We start from the raw sequence: 27,140 nt of genomic DNA on the forward strand, positions 1-27,140 counted from the left end.
CCCAAGAGAATGCAGGGCCGGGGGTGTGTCCTGGGCTGGACAGCGTCTCCCAAAATTCATGTGCATCCCAAACGTGAGCTTGTCTGGAAATAGGGTCTCTGCAGATGCAGTCAGGTAAGGAACCAGAGATCATACTGGATAAGGTGGGCCCTACATCCGGTGACGGGGGTCCTGGTAAGAGTCTCGCAGGGAGGCAAGGGTGGAGTGAGGTGGCCCCAAGCCAAAGAGGGCCGGGAGCCACAGCAGCTGGAAGGACAAGGCAAGGAAGGAAGGGTCCGCTCCTGTTTCAGAGGAACTACGGCCAACACTTTGATCCCAGACCTCTAGCCTCCAGCAGCGAGAGCATAAGTCTCTACTGTGGATTTGTTTCTGCAGCCCCAGAAAGCTGGTGCAGGTGGTCTTAGCCTGGGGTCCCCCGAGGGCTCCCAGCGCTGGGGATGCAAGAGTCCAGCACAGCAGACATCCCCAGGATAGGACTTAGTGGCGGTGCCAGGCATTGCACTTCCCGGAGACACCTCGTACCTGAGACCACCGACCACTGCACAGGACACCTGCTCCCCCGACCCCCACGCCACCGTGCTGTGCCATAGGGAAAGTGCCGACCAAAAGGGTCGGGACCAGCCCAAGGCCCCCACGAGCCACCCCAAGAGAAGAACTGGGAGCTGGAGGGGAGGAAAGACACTCCCCAGGGCTGGAGGCACAGGGGCTGCACCCCAGGAAGGTGGCCTCCTTCTGCAGGAATGCAGGTGTGGAGAAGGTGGCGGCCCCCCTCGCCTCTCATCCCTCCCTCCAGGCCCACTTCCAACAAGCTGCAACGGACTGGAAGGAAGGTGCTGCCCCAGGCACCAGTGTGTGAGGCCAACGCCAGGAGGGACACACCTGCCCTGGAGACGCGGAGTGATGGGAGGGGAGGAGGCTTCTGCTCACACAGCAGGACTGCGAGGCCCTGGAGCAGGGGGCGGCCATGTCTCCTCAGGCCGGAGTGGGAGGGCTACCGGCAGGAGCCGTCACAGGGAGACAGACATACAGACGCTCTTCACTCACGAGCATCTACCTGCCGAGGTCTGGGGCAGTCAGGCGTTCAGCCCCAGCGCCGCCCCCCGCCCCAGGGCCAGGACAACAGAGGCCCAGACTGCTGCCCGAGCCTCGCGGGGGACGGCCACGTCTGGCTCAAAGTGCCAGCAGAAGATTGTAGGTTGCGTGGCTCCACTGGAAGAAAATATGACTTCGGGGGGCAAGTCCTCAGCGGTGTGGAAACCTTGGCCAGCGGGACAACGAGTTTCCAGGGATGCACAGAGCTGACATTCCCTCTGATTCTGCTCAATAACCCACTGGGTCCATGCCATCTGCCACCACGCCACTCTCCAGTTCCCAGCGCTGCCCCCAGGGAAAATGTCGCCCTCCAGGCTCCCATCCTAAAACTGCAGCCATCTGAGCACACCTTAGAAGGGTGCCAAAGGTGGCACACAGGGTGGGGCTCCCCTGGCCGTGCCCTCAGCCTCCCCACCAGGCTATGCTTCAGGCCTGGCACCAGTCCACACTCCGAGAACATGCCTGAGGCTCCAGAAATGACACACACAAACCCCGGGAGCCAGGGTCTCTGCCTGGGACCGTTAGGGCCATTTGTTCCACGCACAAGCCATGTCCACTCTGGAGCGACCCCAGGTCCCTCCCAAACCCCGAGGCTGCCATCTGCACCGTGGTAACCTATGGGCACACTCAGAACAAAGCAAGGATGATTCGCAGAAAGGAGCCTCAAAGCAAAGGGTTAACGGCCCCCAGAAAAGCCTCACAGAGGTCCAGGGGACAGAGGGAATCAGGCGGTGGCGAAGGTCTCAGGGGTCAGGGCCTCTGTGGGGAGTCAGCTGCGGGGAGTGGGTGGAGGGGCAGACCCACACCCGCTGGGCAGGGCAGGACGGGCAGCAGTCCCCCGAGGAGGCTCAGAGAAGACAGCCCTCGCACTGAGACCCCTGCGAGGGTCCCTGAAAGGTAAAGATGTGACTGCATGGGGACAGCACTGCGCGTTGCAGAAGGTGTTGGTGAGGCTTTGGGGAAAGAGGTGCCATGTGTGTTTTCCAAGGGTCGGGCAGGCAGCCTGGGCCTCTGTCCTCAGTGGCCCTGCAGGGGGAAAGGACACCTACATGCCCCAAACGTGGCACCAGAGGCAAGCCTGAGTGAGCAGGCCGGTGGGGACACTGGCATCCAGAAACCCGGCTCTCGGCAGACAACGTCGCGTTCACCCTGGGCTCAGGCAGAGGCTGACTCAGGTGGCCCTGTACCCCGGGAGCAGCTGCTCCTGAGCCCCGCAGACACCTGGCTGGGAGGCCGAGCCTGCCCTGGGGGCCGTGTCCTTGACCAGCTCCTGGGCAGGTCTGCAAGGACCGTCCAGGACACATGGGGACTCCAGAAGGAGCAGCTGCCCCTCGGGCCAGCCCAGCAGCCCTGCAGGACAGACAGGCTGAGAAGCAGCAGGTGGGGGACGTCAGGACGGGGTGCAGCCCATCGGGTCAGCAAGGCCCCTCTGGCTGGGCTGGTCCTAACTGCGGGGCCTCCGTCCGCAGCTCCACCTACTGCCCACATGACCAGAGTTCTTCTCGCCCTCCTACTGTTCCAAGGGAACATTTAGACCCAAGCGCCCCACCCTCATGCCGGCCTCTCTCAGAAATCCGGCGCCCGCCTAATACCCACAGGCCCAAGTTGGCACAGCGACCCCAGTCCCAAGCCCTTCCCACCCCCGAAGCTGCACTGCCTAGGGGACAGGCTCTGTGGCCGGCGGCACAGGTAGGCGGTGGTGAGGCTCAGCCATGGCTTCCACTGTTTTCGGTCAGTCTGTCTGGATATCTGGCCACAGTGGGTCACTTCAAGGGTGCAGGATCTAAGGCCTCCCCTTCACCTCTCTGGGTGACAGAAGCCTGCTTACGGGCGGGAATCTGGCCAGACAACCTCCTGCTGGGGTGGCCTCCAGGTCTGGGATCCAGACCCCTTTATAGAAAGGACTTTCACTCAGAAAGCAAGGCAGGCTTGAGTGACCTAAACCGTGCCTGCCCTGCCCCCCATGTGGGCCACGTGGTGGCAGAACAGAGGTGTCCTCAGCTGGCTCCAGTGACCCCAGAGCTGCTGACCGACGAGCAGGGCTGTGGCCGAGACCCCGATTAGCCACAGGCTCAGTGGTCTTTAAGGAGAGCGTGGTCAGCGAAATAAAGAGGTCCACGTCCTAATCCCAAAGTCTCCCATGGCAATAGGGACTCTGCAGGTGGGGTTAAGGTAAGGACCATGAGATGGGAGACGAAACGACCCTGCAGTATCCAGGCGGGCCCAGTGCCATCGCAGGGTGGCAGGAGGCTCAGAGAAGCAGGGATTTGAAGAGGCTGCCCTGCTGACTTTGAAGATGGAGGAAGGGGCCATGAGCCACGGCACACAGATGCTTCTAGGAGCTGGAAACGCCAGGAATAGATTCTCCCCGGAGCCTCCAGAAGGACCCTGCCCACCCACACGTGGATTTCAGCCCATCTCAGACTGCGGACCTCCAGAAGTGTAAGGGAGTGGGCGTGTGCTATGGTGGCACTTGGTCACAGTGGCCACAGGAACTGAGCACAGAGCACGTACTGCTCTCTCTGGAGTCGTCTGAGCCCACGCCATGGGGTTCAGACCACTGAGCTGGAAGCCAGGCCCAAGTGTTGCCCTGGCCAGCCCAGCCTCCTGACTCCCGCCATGGGCTCTGCTATCTCTCTGGCGGGCTGGCTGCTGCCTGGGCTCCTCTAGAAATTGCACTCCCTTGGGTCCTGCCCCACAGGCTCACCATCACTGTACACCGAGAGTCGTGCAGTGGGACCAGTGCCCTGGGACACCCCAAAAGGCAGCACCCCAACCGAGCGTCAGCACCTTAGACTCTGAAACTACAGCAGCAAACTGCTCTCCCAGGCAGTACGGAGGGGGGCCTGGCCCCCATGGCATTGCGGGCCTCCCAGGCTGGAAGGGAGCTGGGAGGCTGCCTCCTCTCCCATGCTTACCTGCTCCTTCCAGGGACAGCGCCCGGCCCGGGGGCAAACCCACTCTGCCCTCCTCAGCCCCGGCCCAGCTGCCACACGTCTGGTGCAGCTCTGAAGACGTCTGGCCGGCGGCACATCCTGAGTGGGGCAATTTTAAGGCACAGCTGGGCCAGGGCGCGGCAGGAAAGTGCCCACGGTCCTCTTGCTGCCCTTAGCTGACAGACACGCCCGGGACTAGGGCAGCCTGGTGATGGGGACGGCTACACACACTGGCACAGGGTGACACATCACTGTTCCCTGGGAAGCCTGTCTGGGCTGTGGCATCTGCTGATCTGGGCGATGGTGGTGGCTCATCATTAGGCTGATGGGAGCCCGTGGGGTCTCAACAACCGTCACCCAGTCACACCAGCTCCTGGCCCAGGATCCCACAGCCAAGGTCCCGTCGGCTGCCCCCACTGACACCACCCGAAACGAGTCTGTTCTGCAGCCTCACCCACACTGACAGGAAAAGAGCCCTCTGAGATCCTGCCAAAGCTCCACCCAGGTAGTTATCAAGTTCACTGTCCCGCTTTGCCCCCAAACATGCCACAGCGTCCTCACGCCCAGGGACTGTACCCCATTATCCAAAGGCCCTGCCCTTCTCCCCTCCACAAGCCCAAGCAGGCCTCAGAGCAGGGCAGGGGCGCCCAGCTCCCCAAAGCCCCAGACTGCAGATGCCACAGTCTCATAGCATTCAGTGCCCCCCATGGTGGAGTGACAGTGCTGGCCCCACCTTGGGAACCCCATAGGGACTGAGCCTGGGTCCCAGCTGGCTGAGTGACAATGCCAGGAGTGGTAGAAGATTTTGCCACATTCAAGGGTCTGCAGCTCAGGGCTCTGTGTGTCCTCTGGCACGGAAAGAGGCAGGGACTGGCTCAGGGGACCAGGTGCCCGGCCCAGAGCAGCACTAGAAGAACCTGGAAGGGCCTGGAAAGGAGTGCCTGCTGGCCCAGACGGATCTGGGTGATGACTCACTGGGCCACACACCACACCCCACCTGGAATTCCTGAGGATGCCTGGCTCCAAGCTCCGTGGAGCCTCCTGCAGGGAGGCTGGCCCAGCGTGGGTACCAGACCTGAATTGCAGGGAGAGGCAGGACAGACGCCGGGCAGGCTGGACCCACTTCCCATGTACTGCAGGGGTCCTCTCAGCTGGCCCTGCAGCCCACTGGGCTGACCACACACCTAAGGCTTGGGGGTGGGGGCAGGAAGACAGGAAAGGACCTGCCACACCCACACATAACCCCCCAGGGGCTCTGGGGCCCCTGGAAGGGGAAGCCTTCCACCACGGACCTAGAGGCCTCTGTCTAGAGCCTACACCTGGCTTGACCCCAAGAGCTGCCAGTGCAGTGGGCCCGGCAGAGGCAAGGCGACGTTTTTCTTCCCTCTGGTCAAGCGAACACCCTGCTGTCAGCAGCCCCTGCAGCCAGCCCAGGAGGGGATAGGAATGTCAGATGACTCAGGGCATTGGGGCACTGCCTCCGCCCTGCTCCCGCCAGCCTCCCGCGCTGTCAGCTCCCCGCGCAGACTTTAAAAAGAGGAAACAAAGGGGGCAGGCAAGGCGGAGCAGGGCACCCCGTCCCGCCCGCCCACGCAGAATCCGCCGGCGCCCACCTGGCCTCTGGTCACCTGCGCTCACGGGGTAGCCGACCTGGCCCAGGTGGCACGGATAACAGCCCCTCCAGAGGTAGCGGTAGTGCGTGCCCGCGACGCGCGCCAGGCCCCCCAGAAGCCCGAGGCACCAGAACGCGGCCAGACTTCCACGGCGCCGGGATACCCCCATGGCGAGTCGACCGCGCTGCGCTGCGGGCTCCCACTCCCGGCTCTGGCGGGCGCGCAAAAGCTGCCGCCGGCTCCACTGCGCGCCGCCGGGAGCCGCTCTGGCCCAGCCGTCCCGCCCCTCGCCTTTAAGTTCTCAGCTTTCCCTCCGCCCCCCGCAGGTAAAGGCCAAATCCTCGGCCGGAGGGCCCGCCCTCAGCCCCGCCCCGCCGCACTCGTGCCCCCCCCCTTGGGCGCAGCCCACCCGCCCTGCGCATTCCTCCGCGCGCGCTCCCGCACCGGACACTGACCCGCGCACAAATACAGGCACCTCCACGCAGACACACGTGCACAAACACAGACCCATGTGTGGAAATATGCAACACGAGACACACAGAACCATGCACAGACAGGCACATAGAGACGCACGTGCACAGAGGAACGTGTGTCCAGCCACCAACAAGGAAAAGAAATCAAAGCAGAGAAGGCTCTACCCTGGCAATGCCCGCGGCTTCATGGAGGCAGCTTCATGGGGTTTAGTTCTGCCAAGTTTGGGGAGGAGAGGGGGCGAAGGCCCTTGGAGGCCAACCCACCAAAGTGGAAACCCTGGGGGTGAAGACGCCTGCAGCTCCCAAGCCTGCTATCCCGCACCTGGCACTATCATGACACCCACTGGACCAGGGATGTGGTGGGGGGAGGGGCAGGGGGTCACTGCACCCCTACAGCAGGTGGGAGACAGCCAGAGCTAAGGGAGGACGGGCGAGCAGGGCCAGCAAGCCCCAGGTGCCCAGCTGCAGAAGCCATGTTCACGCCTCCAGCCCTAGACCCCTAAATCCCTACGTTGTGCAAGGGGCCAGCCCAAAGCCCAGCTACATCTGAAGCAGCCGTCCCCGGGGTCAGGGCCACAGCAGCTGCGCATCCAGGGACCTACGCGTTCAGACCCTGACAAGCACTTGGCCTGCAGCCCTGCATCTCATGCAGCCCATGCTGGCCCCATAGCTCACCCTGATACTATGCATGCCTGAGCCAGCCCTGGCCTGGCCCTGACCGTCCCCCTCCTCAGAAACTGCTGAGATGCAGGCCCCGATGGCCACCACTGTGGGCCGAGTCCAAGGGGGCAACCTCCAGGTCACGGCAGCGAGGCACTGTCTCACGTTGTACAGTCCTGTCTGTGAGCCAGAGGCCAGCCCAGCCCATTAGCTCCCCGCCGCCCAGCACCCGGCAGTACAGAAACGGCCTGCCTATGGCCCGCCTGCCCACCTGCCTGCAAAGGCCTCCCGGGGGAGCCTCCGTTTGTCTCCCCGATAGGCTCTCTGTTGGATCGCTGAAGGCGTGCCATGCACGTGGGCTGGGCCAGCACGGTCTAGCCCTCCAGTGTGTATCTCACTAACGCATGCCAACAGAAACTTGAGGGTCCCACCCTCTGCAGCCACCAGGGCAATGTCCAGAGCAGAGTCTCAGAGGGGATGTATCCTGGGCCCCAGACACCTCCCTGCTCTGTGGTGGGTGCAGCCATGGTCCCGAAGGCATCCGGGAAGCCAGCCAGGCAGGCTTGAGAAGAGTCAAGGGACTGGAGGACTGTCCTACCCAGCATCCCCTCCCCAGCCCCAGCACCGCCCTGTCCACAAGCCACAAGCCGGCTGGGACTACTGCTCTGGGCCTGTTGTCCCACCTCATGGTTACCATGGTTACCACCACCCTTTTGTATCGGCCTCAAGTCCAACTCACAACCTGGCCTGGGCAGGGGTCACCCATTCCCACACCTTCCTGGGGTGGGGGTGGGCTGCTTGAGGCCCATGTCCTCAGCACCCAGCACAAGGCAGGGCTGGGGAAGACCAAGGCACGGTTTGGGGGCGGCAGACAGAGGTCCTGGCCCACTGAAAAACTAGGTGGCACAAACAAGTCCCAGGACCCTACTGGGCCTCAGTTTCCTCATCTGCATAGTGGGCAGAGAGAAGGATTAGACCAGCTCGGGGGGCCCACAGGCCTGAAGCCATGGAATACACACGACCTGGGAAGGAGAAACGGGGCCAGGTATGACCCCCACCACCCTGCCCACGGGGCCCTGCGAGAAGGAAATCAGTTAATAAAAAGTGATACGAGTTTTCAGGGGCTGGCTCCTGAAGCACAGTGAGGCTTTCCAAATGCTTCTGACAAGTTTGGACAAAGGAAACGCCATCTTTTCTGCCCTGGAAGCCCTCGGGAGCTCGAGAGGCCTTGCGATGTCACACCCCCATGCCGCCCTCAGTGTGGCTCCTTTGCACACTGATAGGCCAGCAGGGGGCCTCCTTCCTCCTGTCCTGCCCAGCACCCCCACCTCTCCTCTCTGCGCCTCACAGACAGGCCCGTAATTAACCCTCATTCTGTCCAGAAGGGAACCCAGATGCAGGGGTGCCCAGCAGGCAGCCCCGGGCCTGTGCTTTGCACACGCAGGACAGAGGGGGGCAGCCAAGGGGCCAGGTCTGACTGGCCCAAATCCTTCCTCACTGGGCAATCTGCTTCAGGCTCCTCAAGATGAGGGCGGGCCTCAGTGGGTACCTGGTTCTGAGTGGGTGGGGCCAGAGGCCCTGCGGGAGGACACGTGCCTGTGTAAGGCTAACTCGGGCTTCTCTGGCCTGACCTTTGCTCCTGGCCAAAGGCATCCTTGGACTGTCAGCCAGAGAACCCAGTGTTGGGGGTCTTCCAGGCGGGGCCACCAAAGGGCCCTCGGCATCTGAACCAGACCCTGGGCAAAGCGTTTCTAGGAAGCTCTGGCTTCAGATCCTGGCTCTTCCTTTCATCCTTCTCTGGGTGGCCTGGCCCTCTGGAGCCCCGGCTTCCATCCTTCCAGCTGCTTGATGGACAGTGAGCTCCTATGCATCTGAGTGGCAACTCAGAGGTCACCTTCTCGGCAAAACCTCACCCCCAGAGCCGGCGGCTGCCACCTCTGTGCCCCCCTGTACCTGGCACATTCGTCTCTACACTTACGCATTCCTCATCCTCCAACAACGACCTGTGCGCCCACTCTGGGCTGGACACGGTTCTGGGGTGCAGTGGGCCCTCCCCACCCAGTTGATGGTTATGTTCAGGACTTGGGGTGCAACGACTCTGGTCCTTTATCCCCACTAGATGAGGCATGAGGACTCGGGCATGGCCGTGGAAGTCAGCGCCCACCAAATGCAGAATGCCCTCCACTGCCCCCCTCGGTGCCGCTGAGCACATCCAGGCCCATGGCTGTGGGGTCTGGAAGCTGTTTGGGAAATGCTTTCCCGATGCGGAAACACGGCGGAATGTCTGTGTGTCAGCAGAAGCCATCCCCCCACCGCCAGGCCGGCTCCAGCTTTCCTCTCCAAGCCAGGCGGCCACCGGGCTCCTTTGCCAGGACCCAGGCCAGGGCAACGGCCCAATGCCACCCCTCAAATGCCTAGGCCCCCCTTAGTGCTGGCCCATCCCACTGCAGGCCCCTGACACAGGAGCTTTGGGGCAGAACGGCCGTGTTCCTAGGGCCAGCTCAGGCCAGGAATTAGAACTTGGCCACTTGTGGCATCTGTCCCTTGTGATCACAGACACGTCCTCCATGAAGCCCTCCCTGAGGCCTCTCACGGTCACTGCCTCACTCTGCCTCGAGGTTTGGGGACCTGACCACATGCTGCTAACCTGCTGAGAGGGAGGTGGTGCCTGCCTGTGCAAGCTACCTTAGCCTCTGGATGCAGAGCGGGTGCTGGGTGGTTGGGCCTGGAACTTGGGACACCTGCAGGGCGTACGGGGGCTGCCTCACAGCTCCGCCCCCAGGTTCCTCAGGGTCAAGGCACGAGGTGAGCAGGCCCCCTATGTGGCCCTAGAGAGAGGAGCTCACACAGCTGGACACTAGTCCGTCCCAGGTCCCAACTGCAGGTGGAACTCAGCCCTCTTCAGGCAGTGAGGGGTGTAAGAGAGAGAGAGGAGTGACACTGAGAGAAGCCCCCGGAGGACACTGCCCATGATGCCAAGGTGCCCTGGTTTTGGAGGTAAAGGTCCATGGGCACAGCAGGCAGCAGAGTGGAGCACAGCAGTCACTGACCACCCACAGATACTGGGCACTGTGCCCAGCCAGCGCCCAGGTGGACCCGGAATGAGACCCCACAATTGTGGGGTGGCCTGGGGGAGGGGCAGCCCAGGCCCTGACTCTGCCTCGCCAGCACCTCCAGTCACTCCTTTTCTGTTCTGCTGAAGTCAAGAGGGTCATGTGACTGGTTTCAGGCTGGGGGTGGTGCGCTGAGAAAGCTGTGTGGGTGCCATCCGGGAGCTTCAGGGGCTGGGGGCTGCAGGATAGACCATTGATCAGACGGCCCCCGACAGGCCACCCAGCTGCAAGGAGAGGGGCCAAGAAGGTGCTAGAAGGAGGCCTCTGGCTCAGGCTTCTCTTCAATCTGCCTTGGGAGACCCAGCCAAAAGCTGTCCTAGCCACCTCTGGTCCCCAGGTAACAGACGCCCTGCCTGGCTGTTTCCACCCTCGAAGTCCAGAGCCCCGCCCAGAGCAGGAGGTCACTTTGTAGTCTGGGCTCACACACGGTCCACTCTGCCTCCACGGAGACCGAGGAGATCGACCTCCAGAACGCCCTCCCACCCGTCTCCCAGGGCCGCCGCCTCGGAGTTTATTTCAGGAGCAGAGAGAGCCAGGCCTGGCCTCCCGAGCCGTTCAGCGTCAGCTTCACGGTAAACCCATTATGCGTCTGGGCTCCTCACCCAAGCCAAAGGAAAGAAAACGAAAACCACACTTGTTTCCTAGCGCCCAGCTGCCATTCTTGCCTGCAGCTGCCCCTGGCTGAGCCAAGCAGAAACCGGGGGAGCCCGCTCCTCTTACACACATGCCCCCCGAGGACCCAAGTTGGAGCAGCCGCCATCACATGCGCTCTCCCCTGGAGACGACGGCTTGGACGCATCCGGACCCCAAGCACTGCGCCAGAAAACCCAAGGCCTGGTGTGCCTGGGAAGGCACCCGCTGCAGGCCAGACCCAGAGCTGTGCTGGAGGCCTCCCGCACATGTGTACACACGTGTGCGCACGTGATGAGGCCGTCTCTGTGGTTCCCTTTTGCCCAGTTTCCCCTGTAGCCATGCGAAGGCAGGGGCAAGACCAGGTCCAGCCTTGGAGCACCTGAGCCCTGGAATGATACGGCCATCACCACAGCCACGGCCCCCAACACGGACACGGCCCCCACCACAGACACGGCCATCACCACGGACACGGCCATCACCACGGACACGGCCCCCACCACGGACACGGCCCCCACCACGGACACGGCCATCACCACGGACACGGCCCCCACCACGGACACGGCCCCCACCACGGACACGGCCCCCACCACGGACACGGCCATCACCACGGACATGGCCCCCACCAAGGACACGGCCCCACCACAGACACGGCCCCCACCACAGACATGGCCCCCACCACGGACACGGCCCCCACCACGGACACGGCCCCACCACAGACACGGCCCCCACCACGGACACAGCCACTGAGGCCAGCCTCTCACTGGGGCGTCTGAGCTGCCAGGCAGCAGTGACGGCAGAAGGGGCTCAGAGACAGCCCCAGGGCTTACACTGCAACACTGCACTCAGCGGGGAGGAGCCGGTGAAGGCCGAGTGATGGAGAGGCTTCCTGGGGGACGTGGGCCTGAGCCACTCTTTGGACAAGCAGAAGGACGGGGAAGGATGCAAAGACTGGCGTGTCGCAGGACATCTGGGGCAGGGGCAGGAAAGACAGGTGAGGGGTGAATGCCAGGTGGGCCGTCTGGCTGGCAACGTGTGCCTGGCCGTGGCCCACAGCAGGCACCCAACTCGCCAGAAGGAGCCAGCACACAGGCGGCCCAGGCACTTCACCAGGCCCGGTCCCAGCATCCCACATGGCCTGCTGGGCCCAATCGATCACCCCTCCTGCTGCCTTCCTTCCACTTGCAGGCTGGACCTGATCGCAGGACACTGGGGTCACACGCGTGGCATCCAGCTCTGGCCAGGTGCCTAGGGCCAGCCAACAGTTACACTGCCTTCCAAGGTGCCCAAGCCTAAAGCTGGCAGGGCTTGCCATCAATGCCACCTGCTGCATAGACTGAGCTCGGGGACAGCCGCCATCCACACAAAATGCAGACAGGCAACTTCTAAATCCACAGGACTTGGCCATCGGTCCCCGCTGAGTGTCCCACCCTCCCCTTTAACCTAAGCTTCCCCATGCGCCTTACCCACAGGCATTCTCGTTTCCTCACCAGGAGGAAGGTGCATTGTCACCAGCATTCTGGTGCAGGTGCCACCCCCACCCCCAGAGCTGCTCTGGCCAGACCCCGGTGAGCTGGGGGCAATGAGGACTTGACAACCAAACTCTGGGTTTGGCTGAGGGCTGGGTAGGGTCAGGAGCCCAGCAGCCCAGCGCCTGGTGGGAGCAGGGAGGGGGTAAGAGGATGGAGGTGGAAACCCAGCCCAGGTCCACTTCTCAGGGGTGCCTGGAAAGGAGATGGGGTCACAAGGGCATGGCGATGAAGGTGCAGCCATTGTTACAGATGGAGGGACAGAGATAAGAGGCAGCCAAGGGCCACAGGCAGCAGGAGAAGCCAGTTCGGAGGCGGAAAGGGGACGAGCAGAAACACAAAGGGAAGGGAGCCCCTCAGCAACAGACGACGGACGACACGTGGACAGGGAAAGTAGGGGGAAGAACCCCACCCGGCCAAGCCGGGCGGAGAGGCTGGGCAGAGGGCTATGAGGGGCCCATCCTGCCTGACGGGGCCTTCACGCACCGTCTCCACCTCAAGGCCACCCAGAGACAGCAGCTCGCCTTCCTGAGGCACACCAGTGACCCCTGCAAACTCTGTCACCACCACCCCGAACCACCCAGCCCCACAACACAGCCGCTGGACCGCCAGGATTCCAGGGCGAAAGTGGGGCCTGGAGCCTCTGCTTCCCCAGCCTGGGAGGCCCCAGGCCCCGTGGGGGAAACTTCCAGGGCGGGGGCCAGACCTGGCCTGACTGGTCTGCTGTGGCCTCCTCAGCCCGTCTTCTGTGAGCAGGGGCCTGTCCTCCCACGGCAGTTACCGGGTCCCGGCGTGTTGGGGCTCACCATTAGGGTGTGTGCTTCCTCTCACTGTGCCCCAACTCTGAGGGCATGGCCTCCGAGGGTCACACAGGTCTGGTCACACCTGTACTAGGTTGGGGCTCAGGGGTACAAATCCGGCTTTGCAGGTTTTGGCCTGGCTTTTTCCCCCAACCTCTGCCTAAACCTCCAGGTCCCACAGCTGGCCATGGGCGCTCAGAGTGTAGCCACATGGACACCGGCAGGCTGCATATCTGGGGGTCTCCTCCTGGGACACTGCCCTGTGCCCTGGGCTTTGGGGGGGCCAGGGCAGACCTGTGGGGCAGGCCTCTCGTCTTTCTGTCCCCGGTTGGCTCTGACTATTGACGTTGAAGGCTATTATTGTTCCTGCCTTGGCCTAAACCAAGAGTGCACCTGCCAGAATCTGCTCACTGGAGGAATGAAGTAGCCAAAGCCAGGAAATGAAAGCTTTTCACTCTCAGCACCTCTGATGGGGGAGGCCCCTGGCCACAGATGCCTCATCAGAAACGTTGCCATCCTGCCTGGAAGGACCGTGAAGGACAGCCAGCCAGAGGGTCTAGCCCAGGAAGGCGCCGATTCCTGCCCTGTGGGAACAGGCAGGGGCTTTGCCTCTGGAAGGCCTGAGTTCACGCTGGACTCCATGGCCCATAGGTGCCCAATAAGCCTGCCAAGTCACCTCTCCCGCTTCGGTCTCTGAGTCTGTAAGGGCAGGTCGCCCACTATGTGCCAGACACTGCCAGCTACACAGAGGACAATGAGCAAGAAGCCCCTTTAGCTCCCAAAAAGCCAGCAGGCCAGAGAAGAGGGCCTCCTAGCCCCACCCTGGCCACCACAACGAGGGTCCCTAGCAGCTCCCCTTGCCCCCTCCCTGTCATCCCAGCACGACAGGACAGCACAGCTGGCCCGGGTCAGCCCATGGTCCTCAGAACCCAGCCGGAGCCCTGGAGGCGTCCGGGTCAAGGCTTGTCACTTCCCACATTCTTGCCTCTCCCCAGGGATGGTGAGGCCCTGGCAGCTCCTTCTTCCAGCCAGACCCTGCAGGCCAAGTGGGTGTGAGAGGAGCACTTGTCGGGGACCGGTCTCCCGGCTGCTTACCCGGATGGAGACAAGACGAGCCTGCGAGTTGAGGAGGGCGGGGGTGGGCGCAGTCTGCAGCGAGGGGCTCCTCTGGGCCTGTGACATCCTGAGCACAGGTACCTTGGAGCAGGGTCCCCTTCGCTCCTGAGAGGGTGGCTGCAGGTCCACCTACTCAGCACAGGTGTCAGAGCGAGCCTGACAGGGGCCTCAAACCTCCACAGGCTTGTCACAGGCTCCCCGATGGCGACAGCCGCTCGGCCCTCCACACCCCTGCAGCCAAATAGCAGTGGGGAGTACACCGAGCCCCCCAGGAAAGAGCGGGCTGTTTGCACCTTGCGCCGAGAGGACTTCACCCGGAGAAAGCCTGCTCCCTGCGCAACCCCCTTTCCCAGGCCCCTCCTTAGCTCATGGAAGGGGGGTCAGCGGGGTCTTGGGTAGACTTCCACGCCGGCGTGGGAAGGCAGAGGCAGAGACTGAGGTTGCAGTTTTCATCCAAGGGGCTCACTGACACCAGTCTGGCCGTAGAGTGGCTTTCCCAGGGGAGCTGACACAGAAAGCTGGGCAGCCAGGAAGAGCCTTCCAGCAGGCGGAGCCCACGTTTCTGCACAGGGCCTGCCACCTTCATGAACCACAGATCTGAGCCCACCTGCCCAGGGGCTGCGGGACAGGGGGCATCTGTCGGAGGCCACGCCCCACTGGGAAGCAGCCGACATGCAGCCTGGCCTGGGAGACACATGCGCTCCCTGCCTCCGGCCTCCCGCCCGGCAGAGCAGAGCACGCGGTGCTGCTCCAGGATGGTCTCCCAGAACATGACACACACACTGGCCTGGCGACGCTCCCAGAGCAACGGCCAAGGCACCCTCTGGCCAGGCCCCGCGGCCAGTGCTCAGGCCTCACAGCACGACTCAGCACTCCAGCGGGTCTGGGCTCACCCCACAGCACCTGGGCACACCGCCCTCCACGCCCTGCCCACTGTGTGCGCGACCAGAGCCACCACTGCCCGGGTAAATCCTGATTTCCTGTCCTCGGACTCAGCCAGCGCCTGAGTGCAAGCCCCACTCAGTCACCAGAACTGCAGTTTCAGGGGGGCGGGGCTGGCAGGGGGACAGAGAAAACACAGCAGGCGCTTGGCTCTGTGCAGAGCCCTCTCGGCCATGCGGTGACTCGGAGCCCCAGCCATCCCAAACATGCAGAGCTGAGGTCAGCCAGCTCCCAGGGGCCGAGGCCGGGAAGGGCCGGGGTGGGAAAGACAGAGGGATGCAGGTCTGAGGCCAATCCCTCCCGTCTGCTCCCTCCCGGGCCATCTGGGCCACACCGCTGCCTTCCGCCAACTCTGCGAGATGGCGATCACCGTGCCTGTGCTCGGGGGTCCTCTGGGTTAAGGGATTCCAGCGCCTAAGGGATGCAGCGAGGCCGGCTTGCAGATACTCCGCTGGTGTCCGAGTCGTGGACTTAAACGCTGCAGGACCTGCAGACGCATCGCCGGCTGTGCCTGGCCGCTGGGCCATCAGCCCAAGTCAGAACACTCCCTCTGGGGCGGCCCCAGCACGCCCTCCAGGGCCTGGCACAAGCCTCCATGGGAGAGCCGGGGGTCCCAGGCACCGACAAAGGGTGGGCTTGCATACCCCGCAGGCTCTGAGCGGGCTCTGAGGGCCGAGGAACGGAAGGGGCAGAGGATGGGAAACCCAAAGCCCAGCCCCATATGGGAGGCCACTGGGCTGGGGAGCCCCTCACAGCAGGAACCCCGGCTGCAGAAGAAAAGGCCCAGAGAGGCCAGGCCCACGAGGTCGGGCAGTGTGCCCACGGCAGATGGGGCGTGCACCAGGGGCATCCAAGATTGTCTTCAGTGTGTCGGAGCCCAGGAGCACCTCCGTGGAGGGGGCACCTCTGTGTCACGGCTGTGCTGTCGTACGTGTGGGCACCCTGGGCCCAGAGGCTGGGGGTCGGTGAGGGACAGCGGACACCCATGGGAGCCAGCCCTGGGCCTGGCACCCCTAGACCCCTTGATTCATTCCCTACACCAACGCGGTCACCCCACTGTGGGGGCATTGTCAGGAGTGTGAGATGGCAGCTGGGCCGCCCCTCCTTACCCGGGGCCTGGGGAGGGGTACTCCTTCCTTCCCCAAACCCCCCTGCACTTGGCATGTCCTGGGGTCAGGGTGCAGGGCTCGGCGGGTTCTGCCATCCCAGTGGGGCCCATTTCACAGGAGGGGAAATCAAGGCTAAAGTCAGCATGTGAGGGGGCGAGGGGTGATGGGGAGGTGTCTCCCTCCTCACCAAGTCCTGGCTCCTGTGTACCCCCCACCAGAGAAGCACAGGGCCCCCGCGTTCTGGGGCGTGAAAAATGGGTCACAACAACCCCTCTGCTACAGGTGCCCCCCTGGCTCCTACTGACCAAGGACACGTGAACACACAAACCACGGGACCCCAACAGTGTTTGCAGAACCTCTCAGCCAGACAGACCCCCAGCCCCCGGCCTGACCTCTGACAGATGGCTCACAGCTGCTGTCCCCACAACTGGAGACAGATTTTTCTTTTCAGGAAAGGAAGTTCTGGGAGCTGGGGGACATAGTGAGGGTCTGACACGGCCCAGGGAAAGCACTTGCCTGCTGTCCAAATGCCCCACACACTCTCGGGAGGGCCCAGCTGCCCAGACCCAGCCCTGGGGTCAGGGGCCAGGCGGGGGCCACAGCAGACAAAGGGCTGTGAGCGGGCTATGGGGGGATGGCACAGGCCCTGCCTCGCCTCCCCGTGTCTCCTGCCCCTTGATCAGGCCTCAGGCAGCCCTTGTCAGGGCAGGGTGTCCACCCGTGCCCCTGTGCCCACCCAGCACATGGCCTGCCTCCCTCCCTCATGGGGACCTGCTGCCCGTGCTCAGCCAGGCTGGCCACCCTCACACGCTCTCCAGCGGCACCTGTGGCTCCACCGCCTGCATGTCTCCCCATGCACGGCCCCCCAGGGTCCCCCCACCCACATCAGGTTCTTTGAGTCCCCCCAGGCTCATTTCAGGAGAGATACGTGGACCCCTAAAAGCATGGGGAGTGGATGAGGCAGGGAAGACCCGAGGACTGGACACCACCCAGGACTCCAAGTGGCCCCCTGGGGGGGGGAGGCAGCCCCAGGACCAGCCAGGCAGGGAGGCCGCAACGGGGTGGTGGCGGTGGCAGTGGCAGTGGCAGGCAGTGGGGACAGGGCCCGGGGCCTACCTCCGCAGGTCTTGCCGTCTCCCCGCAGCTGGCGGCCGGGGGGGCAGCGGCAGTAGAAGCCCCCGACGGTGTTGCAGCACACACCCTCGCAGCCCCCGTTGCCAGCGGCACACTCATTCACGTCTGTGAGGAGCAGAAGCAGGTGAGCGTCACGCGGGGACCTCCCTGGCCACCCATGGCCACCCCAAGGCCTCGCACTAGTGAGACTCAGGCCCCTCGCCACAAGAGGGCTTGGGCCGGCAGAGATGGGCGAGCCTCCCCCCTTCAGACAGGCCTCACAAGAGGGGAACCCCACTCTGAGGCCAGCAGCAGCAAACACACCCTGCCGCTGGGTCCCTCCACACACCCAGGACAAGCGGCCACCCTGTGGCATGCGAGTGCCACTTGGTTGGCAGGAAGGCGCATACAGCTCGGCACAGGAGTGGGCCCTGCTCCCCAGAAAGAAGCCACGCCTGCTTTTGTGAGGGCACGAGAACAGCCTCTGTGTGTGTTCTGGTCCAACTCTCACTTTGCCAAGGACACCAGGCTTCCCCCAGATTTGATGCTAGGAGGCCCACACGCTCACGGCCACAGCTGCCCCCGGACCTGGGGCACTGGGCTCCGGTGTAGAGCGGAACAGGTGGGGAGACTCTGAACGCCAGCTCCTGCCCTGTGTCCCGCTCGTGGCCTGGGGACGTGGGCACTTCCCCTGGGGTTGGGCATCTGGCCCCGGGGGTCACAGGACTTCCACCCAGGGCTGGGGACATCACTGCCCCCCCACACACCTGACCCTAGCGGGCTGGGGGCCTATGGGACTAAGGCTGCCAACAAAAAGGGTGACCTGCCTTGTTTCCTAGGACGCCTCGTACATGTGTGTGGTGACACGGGGACCAGGCACCTCCACCCACCTCCAGCCCCAACCGAGCAGACCACCCCAGGTTCGAGAGGGGTGCTGCCTCCGATCCTTCCAGCCTCTCAAGGCCAAAGGCCTGGCTTGCTGGTGTCACGGGGAATGTGACCTGGAGAAAGGTGCAGAAACAGCGGGGACCCCCCACCACGTCGCAGGCCATGGATGGCCAGGTGCCAACACGGCCCACCGAGTGTCGCCCCTGGAAGAGTCAGACCTGTCCTGGCCGCACACGGGAGCCGTCCTCGAGGGGAGGCTCGGTGCCGACAGGCCGGGGCTGGTGTTCTCAGACCCAGGTCCGGCTTCGGCTTTGGCGTTCGCCTCTGCACTTCTCCAGGAGGGTCCTCAGAAGACCCCGAGCCGGGCTTAGGCTGCAGAGGTGGCCAGGGTCCCACAGAAACAGCTGTGGCCAGAACTGCCTTGGGACTGCTGGAATGCAACTGTCAGCCCAAGCCTGCCGAGATTAACCTCGGGAATTTTCTGGGAATTCCTAGAGAATTATGCAGGGCCAGGCGGAGGTCAGGCCGGTCCAGCCCAGGGGTCAGAGCGGGGGTGCCCAGGGTTTCCCTGCCACGTCCAGCCTGGGGAGACAGCACAAACGCCCATGGGCCAGGAGCGGCCAGGTGTGAGGCACAGCCAGAAGCTGCTGGGCCTGTCCTGGCATTCAGGTTAGTCGGCCGGGCAGCCGGGAGGGCAGGCCGCCAGACCAAGTGAGGTCTCTCACAGCTGCTGCCATGGCACGGTCCCCGCTGCCTAGGTGTGGGTGGCTGTCTGCCACGTGAACGCCGGGCATCACCACCGAGGTAGGTCAGTGTCACAGCATACAACCCTGCCCTACTGTATGCCATTGTGAGAGGTGGCACGGCACCCCGGCCAGCCCCTCCACACCCCGGCGGGCCTGAGCCTCTTGTGGTTCTGCTCAGCACCTGTGTCCACCAGCTGCACTGGGCCACCCTCAGCGCGGGTACTGGCCCCACTCGTCTGAACGAACACCACACTTAGGGGCCTCCAGGAGAGAAGCAGAGGTGGTAGGATGGCCGTCCCTCCCCAGGCAGTGGCATCCTGACTGAGAAGGTGACCCTGACCAGGGCCAGGGAGGGACATGGCAGACTCAGCAGGCTCCCCTCTGCTGAGCACCTGCTGTATACACAGCTGGGGGCTGGGGATACAGACATAATGACCCCACCATCCTAGGTGATGGGCAGCATGAGGATGGAGGGGACCCCAAGGGAGGAAGGGCCCAGACACTGTACTTCAGGTTCAAAGTGGGGGGCACCTAATCACCTGTTTAAACCCCCACCAGCACACCCCCTCTTGAGGCCATCCTTTGTCATTCCACAGCACCTATGACAAGTGACAACTGTATATGCCACTCCTGTAGCCTGGAGGGAAGATTCTTATTTTTTTGCCCTTTTGCTATAACTCCAATAATGAGCACAAAACCCCACGTGTTACAGGCCTCCAGGTGTCTGGTGAATGAAGTGTAAGCCTGGGTGCTGTGGGGGCCCCTGGGTGCCTGGGGGAAGAGTGGGCGGGGAGCTAACCCCCACTCTAAACCCTGTGAAATGCACCACCCTGAGGGAAGGACGGTACCTATTCAAGAACCAAATACACAGCCGTTCTTTCAGACTGGGGAGTAGGGGGTACCAAACCAGGGCTGGGGGACAGCCAGGATTCTGCGGATAGCCCAGGGCAGTCAGCAGCCCTGCTGAGGACAGGTCCAGCAATGACCCCTCCCTGGCCAGCCTCGGGGGAGGGGACCGCAGGCACCCAGCAGCCAGGCCTGGGCTGGAATCCACACCGCAGGCTGAGGTCATCTGGGGAAGCATTTCCAAGGATTCCAGGATCCATCCAAGGAGAGTGGGCTTCCTCCCGGGGCTGGGGCACTGTCCCCATTTTCTGTGGGCACAGAATTGCCTCTGGCCCCCACGCCAGGCCCCCGGGAGCCTCCGGTACAGACACAGGTGTGCAAAGTCTGGCCCTGCGTTTCCCCCTCCTCAGGGACCCCTGCCGTCCCCAAAGGGAGGTGGTGGCAGAAGCCACACAGAGCAGAGGCCAGCTTGAAGGGCGGCGAGGGGAAGGACGGCCTTCTCCACTCCAGGAAGACTTCCCCACCAGCAGAAAGTTACAGGTCCCTCAGCCAGTTAAACAGGGCCACCATGTGACCCCGCAGTTTTCCTTGTGGGCACCTACCCAAAACTGAAAACAGGTGCCAGGGCAGGTGAGTGGCCGGGCCTTGGCTCACTGGACGTGTGGGGACAGTTACCTTCACCCCACCTACCCTCCAGGTCGAGGGCTACCTGTTGGGAGCCAGGATTTACGAGGCTCTGCCTGCTGAGGAGGTCAAGAATTCCCCCCTTCCTGTAGCCAGGTGTCACCAGGCAGGCCAGGGCTGTGCCCTGGATCTCGGCGGGAAGGCTGACGCAGCTGGCTCCAGGTGGACTGAAGGGGCTCTGAAGACGGAGCAGGAGCCGTCTCTTGTTGGGACTTCACAAAGGGCCCTGAGCTCCGAGGGGCCTGGAAAGGGTCCTTCCAGGGAACGGTGGGCAGCCCCTCACCACGCTGTGCCTCACTGAAGGACAGAGGTCGAATGTCTGGGAAGAGGGGTGCCGGGAGCAACCCACGACGAGCACGGCAGCCAGCACCGATGTGGGGAGCCCCCTCCCTGAGCAGGCTGCATCTATCTCCCCAGGAATGTTCCACCCCAGAGCCCAGCACCCCCTCCTTCCCTCGGGGGCAGCGGGACAACTGGGGCCCTTGGGCAAGCGCGCTCTGCAGACCGACATGCCTGCTCGGCGTCCTGGCCAGGACAGGCTGGGGCCCGCCTCAGGAGCCTGCACAGCCCCACCCCAGCCACCCCCCCTTTCTGTGTATCCTACTGCATGTCGTGGGCAGGGGTTCCAGTTCCAACAGGCAGGACAAGGCACTTGTGAGGGCTCTGAGCCAGTCCTGGGGGGCAGATGCCACGGGGGGCACACAAAGAAATACAAGAGATGCCTGGCTGGGAGCATCACAGGTAGATCAGCCAGTGCGAGAGAGGTTGGTCCCAAGGTGACCAGGCTGGGAAAGCAGGGACAGCAGGGAAGGCCAGGAGGCTGAGGAGGAGGGGATAGGGCCCAGGGCAGGCGAGGGTGAGTCCCTGGGTCCCAGCCAGGTGGGGCAGAGCTGCAGTGGGGACCTTGGCTTTGACCCAGGGGAGCAGGAAATTCGCCTGCAGTCAGGCAAGGGGCCTCAGGGGTGCCCCCGCGAGAGGCGGGGGGATAGAGCCCTGAGACTGCTGCGACAAAGTACCAGAAACCTGCGGCTTACGCCACAGAAATCAATCCTCTCACAGTTCTGGAGGCCAGAAGTCCAAAGTCAGTGTCCCTAAGCTGACCCCAGATGTGGGCGGGGCCTGCACTCCATCCTCAGCTCTAGGGGACATCACCCCTTCTCCAGGGACCAGCCTTCCTGGGCACACCTACAGGGCAGGTCCCACCAAGCCAGTACTCAGAGGCCACCAGGCCGAAGGAGGCCTCCCCCAGACCCCTCCCCTCTGCTCTGCCGGGGTCCCACGGGCACGGGTCCCAGCCGTTTGGCCTCTTGGCGGCTAGGCAAACATAGCCCATGGTAGAACCCCTCCTGATTTCGCTTTCCTTATTTCTAAAACAAGGAGAGGGATACACGTGGTGGGGGATCCACACATCTGCCTTAGGGAGCACTGAGCTATGGGTATTTAATTCCATTTGGGTCAGAGATGAAAGCCCCAAGCAGCAGGGCCCAGGGCCCAGCCTGGGACACAGGCCCTCACAGCCGGAACCCAGAACCCCGTTCACTCTCCCTGGCTGCGTGCTATGTCAGGGAAAGGCTGAGACCCCACAAGGCCGGACAGAGCCCTCTCCACCCGTGAGCTCCCTGCACAGCACTGCCAAGCCGGGCACCTGTCTCAGCTTGTTCCAGAAGCTCTCAGGGCCTTGGGCCAATACTGAGCTTGCTAGCTCCCAGGAAGTGCCTGCCAGGTGGGGCAGGGACCAGGGCTGGCCGCCAGACGCAGACTCCCCTTGCCCCAGGCTGAGGAAGCACTTACCATGGAGGGTCTGCCAGCGCCCTTCTCAATATCCACAAAGTGAAAATGGCCTGAAACAGGCCCCAACTCAAAGAGCTGTCCCACCATTGCCCAGGGAAGGGGCTTGGCTCTGGGTGGCTGAGGCCCTGAGAGCCCACCCTGACTACGCTCCAGAATAACAGGATCCCAGGGGGCCCCAAACCGACCAGAGCAGGGTCTGCGGCCAGTGGGGCCCACTTCACGTGGGCTCAGGCTGTCACAGAGGGAGAGGCCCTCCCCGACCTGGGCTCTGCGTGGTTTTCACTGTGCTGATGGGCCATCCGATGAATCCATGCTCCTGCCCCTTGCATCGCCAGGAATTCCCAAGACAGCAAGTGAGGCCGGGGGCCGGTGGACGGCCTGGAGCTCGCTGGGAGGCCAACTGGCTAGTTTCCAGGTTGAACTCCTTCACCTCAATCCAAAGAGACCCCCATGAGCTCCTTGGGGTGGAAAACGTCACACACTTTTTATGAGGTTGCCATGGTAACTGGCAGTCCAAAACTGTTTGCTGGATGGAATTAGATTTGCAGTTACCTCCTCCCAGAGCTAGAGCAAGCAGAGGTGGGAGAAATCCCCATAAAGAAAAGGGGCCTGCAGCCTCCGACTCAGGCTCACAGACCAGGCTTCCGTCCGCAGCGGGGCTGGTCACGCATGAGCCCGTCCCATGCCCTACAGAGCAGCCTGCAGTCCTGCTGGGTTTGGGCGGCAAGGCTGCGATCCTTTTTTCTGTTTTCCCATATTCAGTTACTGTGGCAGGTGGACTAATGACCCCAGAGATGTCCACAACCTAATCCTTGTGACCAGGTCACACTACACGGTCAGCTGGAATTAAGGTTGCAGATCAGCTGACCTTCCTTACAATTGGGAGAGTGTCCAGTGTAATCACAGGACCTCACACGGGATGGGGATGTGGGGACATAGGAGAGAGTCGGTGTCCGAGAAAGACAGGAGGGTCACACCCGGCTGGCTCTGAACACGAGGAAGGGGCGGCGAGCCAAAGGACGTGGGCACCTCTGGAACCTGGAAGAGGGAAGGACCCTCCAGAAAGACCCAGCCCTGCCCGCAGCTGGTCGTTGGCGCTGTGTCAGACTCGCGACTTCCAGAACAGCGAGAGAAGAAACGCACGCTGTGTTAAGGCACTGAGTGTGTGGCGATTTGTCATGGCAGCAAAAAGAAAAACGGGTAGTTATGAGGCATGTGTCACCTTTCAAATTGGAAAGACAAAACCACTTCATTAGAGAGGAGTTTGCGCTGCCCTTGGCTGCCACTTATCTCTATACTGAGGGGAGCCGCCCGGCTCCCCACCTTGTGGGTGGTTGTCTCTCTCCCGCAGCTCCAAGGTCCCGCCTGCCCGGGTCACCCGGCACACCCCCGTGCAATCCCCTTGCACTGCACCCCACCTCAGCACTGCAGAAGGAGTTGGATGGGGGCGCACTCATCACTCACTCACAGGGAGGAGAAGACTCACAGGATGGGGGGGCAGGGACCCTCTGCACAAGAAGAATGCTTCGCAGGGCAACTCCGCTCCCCCAACTCCAGAAAATTCAGCTAAAGTGAGACTTTCTCAGTTGGACCCTCCACAACGTCTGGAGGACACACCTTTCCTGTCCGTCTGCACAACCAAGCTGCGCTGGGCCAACATCACCCTCTGGTGGCAGCTCCGGCAACTGCGTGACCTGCTGCCTTTCTTTCTTGGGGAGCCTTGCATGGGGGTCCCCTGAATCCCTTTCCCTCTTCTCTCTCTCAATACATTTCCACTCTGGCATTTGCTCGCTCATAAATATACGTGACTCTTTCGACCCCCTTTCTCGTTTTCTTTTAAAACTCGATACTTTAGAAGACTTCTCTGTGTCTGGCATGTCAAGGTCTGGAACGGATCTCGCTCTGTCTGGGCCGGTGCCTGGGACCCAGCAGATGAAGGAAGCCCGTGGTTTCAGCAGCTACTCACCCCTAATGGAGGCGCAGTCTGAGAGCCACCTTAAGACGGCTGCGCGCCAATGGCTGTTCCTCCTAGTTTGGTGAAGTAACTGGCCTCGCAACAGAAGGGGTCCCTCAGGCCACGTGCTCAGAGGCTTTGTGTGGACGACACTGGGGAGGAATCTCGATGCTTCACCCTTCAAACATCAACTTCCGAACATTTTAACGTGACAGTGACAAACCTCGCGGAGACTTGTGGGGGTGCGGACTGTAGGCACACACGGAAGCCATGGAGCCCGAACCCCGGAGACCAAGGAAAAGGGTCTGAACACGCACTGAGCAACATGAAGCACGAGAAAGCGAGAAGGTGGCCTGAACTTGGGAGCCCAGAGGCGCCCTGAGGACGGGTCAGGTGAGGCGAGTTTCCTTGTGTTTCGTTTGGAATTAATAGATTTTTACCTCTTAGAGTTGTTTTGGGTTTATGGAAAAATTGGGCAGAAGCGCGGCCGGATGGCTCAGTGGGTTGGAGCGCAAGTTCTGAACATTAGGGTCGCCAGTTCGATTCCCACATGAACCAGTGAGCTGTTCCCTCCACAACTAGATTGAAGACAAGGAGCTGCTGCTGAGCCTCCGGAGGGGCGGCCGATGGCTCAGTTGGGTAGAGCGCGAGCTCTCAACAACAAGGTTGCCGGTTCAATTCCCGCATGGGGTGGTGGGCTGCGCCCCCTGCTACTAAAGATGGAAAATGGCAACTGGACTTGGAGCTGAGCTGCGCCCTCCACAACTAGATTATAGGACAATGACTTGCAGCTGATGGGCCCTGGAGAAACACATTGTTCCCCAATGTTCCCCAATAAACTTTTTTTAAAAAATTGAGCAGAAAGTACAGAGGGCTCCATGTCCCCCCTTCTCCCAACACGCACACCTCGTCTCTTCCCAGCACCCGACATCGGGTCCACATTCGCTACAATGGATAGGCAATAGTGACGCATTCTGTATCCCACCTCCCTGTCTCCCGGCCCCCCTCCCCACAGCCCAGCCACCACCAATCTCTGTGCGGCCCCCATGGTTCTGCCTTTCCCAGAATGTCCCAGAGTGGGAGCCACGCAGCGTGTGGCCTTCGCAGGCTGGCTTCCTTCCCTTAGCAACGTGCATGTAAGGAGGCTGAGCCGTTCACGCGCTCTCCCCAGGGTCACAGCTTCCTTCCCAGGCCAGGAGGGCCTGGGTCCCATCAAACCCTCCTCATCTGTGGTTTCCAGGGCAACCATGGAAACCAAGAGTGGGTCGCCTAGAAACGCTCAGACAGGCCTCACCCACTCTGGATTTCCAGGGTCACCCGGCAGTCCCCTCTGGGAGAAGGGGCAGGCAAGAGCAGTGTGCTGGGCTCCCCTGTCCCAGGCCTCTCCACGCTCAGGCGCACACGTATCTAAGAATCCAGAGAGTCCACAGGGCAGGGGTCACCTCTTGATCCCTCCGTACCACAGAGACAGGCACAGAGGTAGCCCGGGGTCAAGTGAAGCTGTGAGTTTTCGGGAAACACCTGCGGAATCCTCCCCGTCTCTGGCAGCCAGGAAGGAAAGGACCCGGGCAAGAGACAGCCTTCAGAAGGGGAGGCAGGCACGTCTGGATAGACAGAGGCTGTCACTGGCTCTGGCGAAGAAGACAGGAGAAGGAGAGTCAGGCTTTGAGTAGAGCTTCGGGGACTGGCGCCCCACTCTGCCAAGGCCCAAGAGCTAAGGGGACCAGGCATCATGGGAAATTCAGGCAAAGCTGGACACGAGGGACCCAGAAGGTCCCTGAGCAGGACTCTGGTGGGCAGCTGACATGAACGTGTCATTAAAGGTGTTTAAGGGAGTAGAACCACCCCAGGCAGGGCCGGGAGGGTTCCCTTGCCTTCTGCCATCAACCTAGGACCAATGCCACCATTAGGGCTGAAATGCACTGAGTCCCAAGGACTCAGAGGCCCTTCACACAGATACCTGACCGCCGCCAGGTAACCCGCTTCCCATTTAGAGATGGAGACCCTGGAGGCTCGTCCAAGGCCACCAGCCTGTGGGAGCTGGGTCCCATGAAAATGCACCGTTCCCGCCCTACGCCATGTGTGCAGCCCCCGGAACTGTGCCTCCTCCAGAAAGAGCAGGCTGCAGAAGGACAACAAGGGGATGAGGGAGAGATGACCGGGCGAGTGCGTCCCGGCCACACCCAAGGCTGAAGGGCCTTCTTGACTTCGGACAGGGAGTTTCTGTTTACTCTGAAAGTTATCGGGTTCAGTCTGTTTATACAAATCAGCCTCCAAAAATGTGGGAACAGGGCTTTTTTTCCCCAGTTGTTTCCCAGAAAACAAGACAAAATGTAAAAGGCCCAGAAGGGAGCCAAGAACATTCCTTGGTTCCCAAAATGTCCAGGTCTCTACTCCCCCTCCAAGGCCAAGTTCCTGGGATATTTCAGTTCTCGGGCTCAGCAGACAGGCTGCAGCCAGGAGCCAGCACCCCGCTTCTGAGTGTCCCATGCAGTGGGTAAAGCTTAGGAAGAGCTGGTGTGGGCCGAGCCTTGCACACTCAGCCCATCTCCTTTGTGCATGTGCATATGTGTGCATATATGTGTGTGTGAATAGGTGTACATGTGTGTGCAAGAGTGTATGTGTGCATTGTGTGTGCATGCATGTGTGCACGAGTGTACGTGTGTGCGTGTGCACATGTGGAGTGTATGCACCTGTGTGCATTCATTGTGCATGTGCGTGTACGTGTGTGCATGTGTGTACATATACATGCATGTGTGCACATGCAGTGTATATGTGTGTGCATGTGTGTGCATGTATGCATACACACAGTGTTAATGAGTATATGTGTGTGCATGTTGTGAGCATGCATGTACATGTGTATGTGCATGTGTACATTCATGTGTGCGTATGCAGGTGTATGCATGTGTGTGATCATGTCTGCGTCTCTCTCTCTGTGCCCTGGGGTGTTAGAGTCAGTTGGGCTCTAACACATTGCTCGATGCCCAGCCATCCCCTCACGCCTCCGTGGTGTGAAACCCAGGGGCCGGACACACTTGCGCCTCTGGCCGGCTAAGCACCTGACCTGCCAGAAGCCCCTAGCGCCTAGGCCAGACCTGCCTTGTC

General features: G+C 62.0%; 1 protein-coding gene across 4 annotated transcripts in view; it reads right to left on the reverse strand.

The window, feature by feature from the left end:
- Nucleotides 1-27,140, reverse strand: part of MEGF6 (multiple EGF like domains 6) — a 91,564-nt gene that overhangs the window by 32,340 nt on the left and 32,084 nt on the right. For 3 of the 4 annotated variants that reach the window (XR_004423969.1, XM_033115954.1, XM_033115956.1), the window contains one exon: nucleotides 17,130-17,252. The exons of the other annotated variant lie outside the window; for it this stretch is intronic. Coding sequence is in view for 1 of the 3 variants with exons in the window: in XM_033115954.1 (XP_032971845.1) it covers nucleotides 17,130-17,252 (123 nt within the window). In the remaining 2 variants the exon portion in view is untranslated. The remainder of the gene's footprint in view (nucleotides 1-17,129; nucleotides 17,253-27,140) is intronic. 4 annotated transcript variants of the gene reach the window in all.

Source organism: Rhinolophus ferrumequinum, chromosome 9 (assembly GCF_004115265.2).
Source record: "Rhinolophus ferrumequinum isolate MPI-CBG mRhiFer1 chromosome 9, mRhiFer1_v1.p, whole genome shotgun sequence".
NCBI lineage: Eukaryota > Metazoa > Chordata > Mammalia > Chiroptera > Rhinolophidae > Rhinolophus > Rhinolophus ferrumequinum.